This window comes from Pteronotus mesoamericanus, unplaced genomic scaffold, assembly GCF_021234165.1.
Source record: "Pteronotus mesoamericanus isolate MK-2021 breed Mesoamerican mustached bat unplaced genomic scaffold, CSHL_Meso_final contig_2, whole genome shotgun sequence".
NCBI classification, from domain to species: domain Eukaryota; kingdom Metazoa; phylum Chordata; class Mammalia; order Chiroptera; family Mormoopidae; genus Pteronotus; species Pteronotus mesoamericanus.
This window is the reverse complement of record NW_026555084.1, coordinates 26,406,775-26,412,680: the sequence shown is the minus strand read 5'-3', so window position 1 is coordinate 26,412,680 and position 5,906 is coordinate 26,406,775. Positions and strand designations below refer to the sequence as shown.

The 5,906-nt window shown below is 53.2% G+C and overlaps 1 protein-coding gene across 1 annotated transcript; it reads right to left on the bottom strand.

The window, feature by feature from the left end:
- Nucleotides 1-294: 294 nt before the first annotated feature.
- TIFAB (TIFA inhibitor) lies at nt 295-1,313 on the bottom strand. Its single transcript, XM_054567858.1, is given in 3 exon segments — nt 295-309; nt 640-857; nt 860-1,313. Coding segments are annotated over 3 exon segments (687 nt in total).
- Between the last annotated feature and the right edge of the window lie 4,593 nt (nt 1,314-5,906).

The following is a 5,906-nucleotide window of genomic DNA, read 5'->3' as shown; positions in this document are numbered from 1 at the left end:
AGGCTTTGATCTAGAAACGACTGACAGTCGGGTGGATGAGGACGATGGTGACAACGAGCTCTCAGGCAGGCCCAGCCCCCGGCTCCCCATGCTCAGGACGCCCTGAGCTCTGCTTGCATCCCTTCCAGAAATGTGAGCCCCACCTTTCCAATTTCCTCTTACACCTCTTCGGTAGTTCCCGCCCCTGCCTCTTCGTGACAATGTGGCATGCAAGCAGCCCATCTGGGGATCAGGGAGTCCTATTGGGTATGCCAGCTTAATGAAATACTTGTAGTTTATTAAACACAGGCTTCCCTAAGCCCCTGGTGCCTGTGGGTATTTGAGAGCCGAAGGTAACCCCCAGCTACCACAAACACAATTGTTACATGTGTCCACGCATTCCTGCTGCAACCTCAACCTCCCGCTCTTAAGCAGCACACAAAATTAGCAACATAAAGTAACTCCTAGTCAGACAAGACCGTGAAATGTGGAAAAACGCTGAGAAGGGCTCCCAGAGCCCCTCAGCGCCTCTAAAAGTATATGACGTTCCCGTTGCCTTGCAGAGCTGGAAGCGTGGAGGGCGCTTCCCCCACCCCAGGCTGTTCGTGTTTGCAGAATCGGTTCATTATTAGCCAGGCAGGCCTCGCTTGTCAACGTTGCCTGATGTAGCTCGAACATTTCCAGTCCTGTTTCAGCCAAGGCGTGCTCTCGCGGCGGGGCTAGCAGAGCGCGCCGTCTGCGGTCTCCCTCTGGAGCTGTATTTCTGGTCCTCCTCCCCTGCTTGGCGGGGGTGAGCTGTCCCCAGTCTGGGGAGGGCCGTGGAGAAAGCCCAGGCGACCTGGAGCCAGTTGCTCTGAACCTGGGCCAGGTGGTTCCTCAGGGATGTCTTCCCATTCATTAGTCTCCTCTGCCCGGGGCCTGTGAATGAGGGGTGAGGGGCTAACGTGGAAGCAGCAGACAAAGGCCTCCAGGGAGGTGCCTCCCTCTACGCGGACCACCATCTGGATGCCGGAGAAGGCGACTCTGTTAACGGGGCTCAGGGGGACCTGTTCCAGGAATCTCAGCGTCAGCCCATTGACCCACACGCAGCCCCTACGGCTCAGGGCCTTGAGGTTGAAGGCCAGTGTCGCGCTGCCCTTCTCCCGGTAGGGCTCCAGGGACAGGTGCTGGCGGGACAGGCGAGGGAGATGCAGCTGCAGGTGGGCGTCCCGGCCCCGCCCCACCAGCAGCGGGCTGGTGTCGTGCTGCAGCCGCAGGGGGACGGTGGCGAAGACGGTGGGGTCCTGGGTGGGGTGGTGCAGGCTCACCCGCAGGACTGTGAGGGGGCTTTCCATGGGTGGCAGCCTGGAAAAGATGGCACAGGGACACACAGGTGGGGCTGGGGCGCGTGCCCGCCCCAGGGGCCCTGGACCGCCTCCAGCCAAGCAGAGCCAAGCACTCACCGTGGATACTAGTATGGGTTCTAGCCCCAGCTTCGTTTCCCCTGGGCTCTGCAAGCGCGGCATGCCACCTGCCCCCTCTGAATTTTCATTTTCTTTTCTGTAATGTATGTATGCCTGACCTTGCCTATGCAAAGTATAAGAGATTCTAGCTTGCCGAGTGATGTTCTGGTGACCTACTGTGTTTGGGGGCAGTTTGGCCCTGCTTCATGGAAGGGAAGAACAGACAGGATATACCTTTCTTATACCTGACAGTTGCAATAGAACTCTTGCCGATCCCTCCTCTGACCAGCTGCTGGGCTACGTGGATGTAAGAAAACAAGCCCCCAGCTGGTGGAAGAAACAGGAGCTTCTAGCATCAGACATGTGGGGGGGCACAGGAGTGGGGAACCCCGCCTGCTCCTCAGAGCAGGCCGCCTGGGGACCCAAAGGAGGAAGAAAAACAGATAGCACGTTCCCACGGGAAGCCGAGGGCTTGTGGGCCTGAAAGCTGTGAGTGTCTCATCCTTACTGTCAGGGGCAGAAGACAGGCCCTGACACAGAAGGTCTCTTGCTCAAGAACTAATTGAGCAATATTCTGTGACACTGTGACACACACACACTGTCCCCGCAAGTCCGTCTCCGGTAATGAGTCCTTTAGAGTCTCACTGGCACATGGGGGAAGGCTACTTACGATGGTCGGCTTTGCTGCTGCGTGGATTTGAGGAACACAGGTTCTCTACCAGTGCCACCAACCCCACGTGGCCTGGGACCTGCCCCTACCTTCAGCAGAAACCGACCTCCCACAGGGCAGAGTGGGTCTGGACAACTAATTGTGCACTTTCCCGGCGCCAGGCTTCTGCTTACACAATTTTCTCTACTAAGAATGTGTCTTCCATCCCAAACTCTGTGTCCGGATATTGCTCCTCTTTAAAGGCCTCATTCCAAAGTGATCTCTTCTAGGAAGCTCTTTCCTCCTTTCTGCCCTCTGACCCCCACACTAGGAAGACCCCCCTGACCTGGGCACCTACCTGGCCCGCCCCGTTCAATTCCTCCTTGCGTTACATGTCAGAGGCCGGTGGGTCCTTGCCCTGTCTGCCCAGAGCTCCCCTCCTCTGTCTCTCCGAGGCCTCCCAAGGGCCGGGCGTGGTCCGAGCTGCCACACTGCCCAGCGCAGAGAGGGTCTGGCCACAGGAATGGTCTGGGGGCACGTTTGCCAAACACCTAAATGAGAACCACATGAAATCAAGTTTACGTGGACCCCAAATTAGACTCTGGTCCTTGAAGGCTGTGGGACAGGGAGCCTGTCATATGTGGTACAGGCTCAATGTCCCTCTAAGTCCCTGACCCTCTGCCTCTCCTGCCTATTGGATGAGCTGGGTAATAATGGGGACCTTCTATTCTGATGGTGAAGGGTGGGCCCCTCAGGACACCCCCTTCTCCCTAACACACATACACGCCTCCATCCACACCCCCCTCTGGCTGCAAGCTGCGGCCAGACCCTCCCTGAGGGGTGTGATGTAAGCCGGGTCCAGGACAGCTGGGCTGGGCGTCCAGGTCCTTGGCCTGGCCACAAACCATGTTCACCCATAAGAAGCAATTCCCTGGCCCAGGGACCCTAAGAGGATCCCTCGGAAAGAGGTGTTCAACTTCTGGCCAAGATGGAGGCGTAGGTAGATACACTTTGCTTCTTCACACAACCCAAAGAAGGATAACGACAAACTTAAAAACAAAAAATAACCAGAACTGCCAGAAAATCAAGCTGTATGGAAGTCCGAGAACCAAAAGGTTAAAGGAAAAACATTTATCCAGACCATTAAGAGGGACGGACCTGGCAGTCGGGGCAGAGAGGACGCGCAGCGAGGTGGCGGCTGGCAGACCGGGTGGTCCCACATTGCTGTGCAGATAAACCAGGAGGAACAGCAGAGGAGCAAGACAGACCACACATCTGAGGCTTCCAGCAACGGAAAAGAAAGTCTCAAAACCTCCCTCTGTAAAAACCTGTGGGGGATGCAGTGGCGGGAGAAACTCCCAGCCTCACAGGAGAGTTTGTTGGAGAGACCCACGGGATCCTAGAACTTGCACAAACTGACTGCCCTGGGAATCAGCACTAGAAGGGCCCAATTTGCTTGTGGGTCGTGGGGGAAGTGACTGAAAGTGGGATGAGAGCCGATCAAGCATCATTTTTCCCTCTCTGACCCCTCCCCCACAGACAGCATCATAATGCAGTGACGTGGGTTGCCCTGCCCTGGCGAAGACCTAAGGCTCAGCCCCTTACAATGTAACAGGTATGCTGAGACAAAGAAATATGGCCCAAATGAAAGAACAGATCAACACTCCAGAAAAAATACAACTAAGTGATGAAGACATAGCTAACCTATCAGGTGCAGAGTTCAAAACACTGGTAGTCATGGTGCTCACAGAAATGGTTGAGTATGGTTGCAAAATAGAGGAAAAAGTGATGATTATACAAAGTGAAATAAATAAAAACACACAGGGAGCCAACGGTGAAGGGAAGGAAACCAGGACTCAAATCAATGATTTGGAGCAGAAGGAAGAAATAAACGTTCAACCAGAACAGAATGAAGAAACAAGAATTCAAAAAAAAGGAGGAGAGACTTAGGAACCTTCAGGACAACTTTAAGCGTTCCAACATCTGAATCATAACGGTGCCAGAAGCAGAAGAGGAAGAATAAGAAATTGAAACTTATTTGAAAAAATAATAAAGGAAAACTTCCCCAACCTGGTGAAGGAACTAGACTTCCAGGAGATCCAGGAAGCTCAGAGAGTTCCAAAGAAATTGGACCCAAGGAAGGACACACCAAGGCACATTGTAATTACATTCCCCAAGATTAAAGATAAGGAGAGAATCTTAAAAGCAGCAAGAGAAAAGTTACCTACAAAGGAGTTCCCATGAAATTATCAGCTGATTTCTCCAAAGAAACCTTGCAGGCAAGAAGGGGCGGAAAGAAGCATACAAAGTTATGAAAGGCAAGGACCTACACCCAAGATTACTCTATCCAGCAAAGCTATCATTTAGAATGGAAGGGCAGATATAGTACTTCCCAGATAAGGTAAAATTAAAGGAGCTCATCATCAACAAGCCCTTATTATATGAATTGTGAAAGGGACTTATCTAAGAAAAAGAAGGACAAAAGTTAAGAACAGTAAAATGACAACAAACTCACAATTATCAACAACTGAACCTAAAAACAAAAACAAACTAAGCAAACAGCTAGAACAGGAACAGAATCACAGAAATGGAGATCATGTGGAGGGTTATCAGCAGGGGGTAGGAAGGGAGAATGAGGGAAAAGGTACTGAGAATAAGAAGCATAATTGGTAGGCACAAAATAGACAGGGGGAGTTTAAGAATAGCATAGGAAATGGAGAAGCCAAAGAACTTATATGTATGACCCATGGACATGAACTAAGGGGGGAGAATGCTGGTGGGAGGGGGTGCACAGGGTGGAGCAGAATAAAGGGAGGAAAAAAATGGGACAACTGTAATAGCATAATCAATAAAATATACATTAAAAAAAAAGGAAGAAGGGTTTCCCTACTGCTCAATGTGACCTTGTTCTCTGAGCACTCCGGAGCTGACAGATGCCCTCGCAAGAGCAGCTGTGCCTTGTGTCTCCCCGACCCCAGCTGTTCTGGGGAAGCAGAAACTCAGCCCTGCCAGTGCTGCCTCTGGAACGAGGCGGGAGGGAGACACTCTGGGGTGTGTGCCTGGCAAGAAGCCAGTGGGATCCCGCTCCCAGCCCCACTAGGGCTCCCGCCCTCACTGCAGGTTCAAACCCCTCTACCTTCCCCTTACCTTACCTCCAAGGGCACGGCTGGTTCTGGCGCCTTCGCTGTGAGCTCTCGGGAGGAAGTGGACTCCAGGCAGGCACTTTTCGAGAATGGCCATTACGGCTGCGGTTCAGGGATGTGCTGTCAGAACGCTCACCAGTTTCGTGGCTTTCTTCCTTTTTCCTTTTAGGAGAGAAAATGAAGTGTAACTCTGTTGCAGAAGTGCAATCCCACAGCTGAGAGGCTGAGAAACCCCAGTCTGGGATCCCTGCTGGAAGAAGCCCCCCGGGCAGATCGGCTCCCTCCTGGGTTTCAGCTTGGCCAGTCTCTATGGCCCTGTGACCCCAGGGACCCTGAGAGCTGTGCCCAGGGTGTCAGCCATGCCCTTCTTCTCCCCTGCCAGTCAGGTGGGGGCAAAGTACCCCAGGCTCATTAGAAAGGGCAGCCTCTTCGGACAGACTGGGCCAGGCCATGTGGCCGTCCCCTGAGGCCTCAAGAAATGGCAGGCAGAAAACACCACTCACACAGGGTGGCCTCTCTTGCAGAAGGACAGCAAGAAAGCCACCTTCCACGTTCCTGCCTCCTGGGCTCTGCTGGCCTCCAAGGGTGGTCTGGAAGAGACCGAGACAGGTGCTTGCTCAGCGCTATCAGCTCTGCTGTCCTAGAAGTGACCCGTGTCACGATGGTGCTAACCCTTCACCTGGCACAGCTATT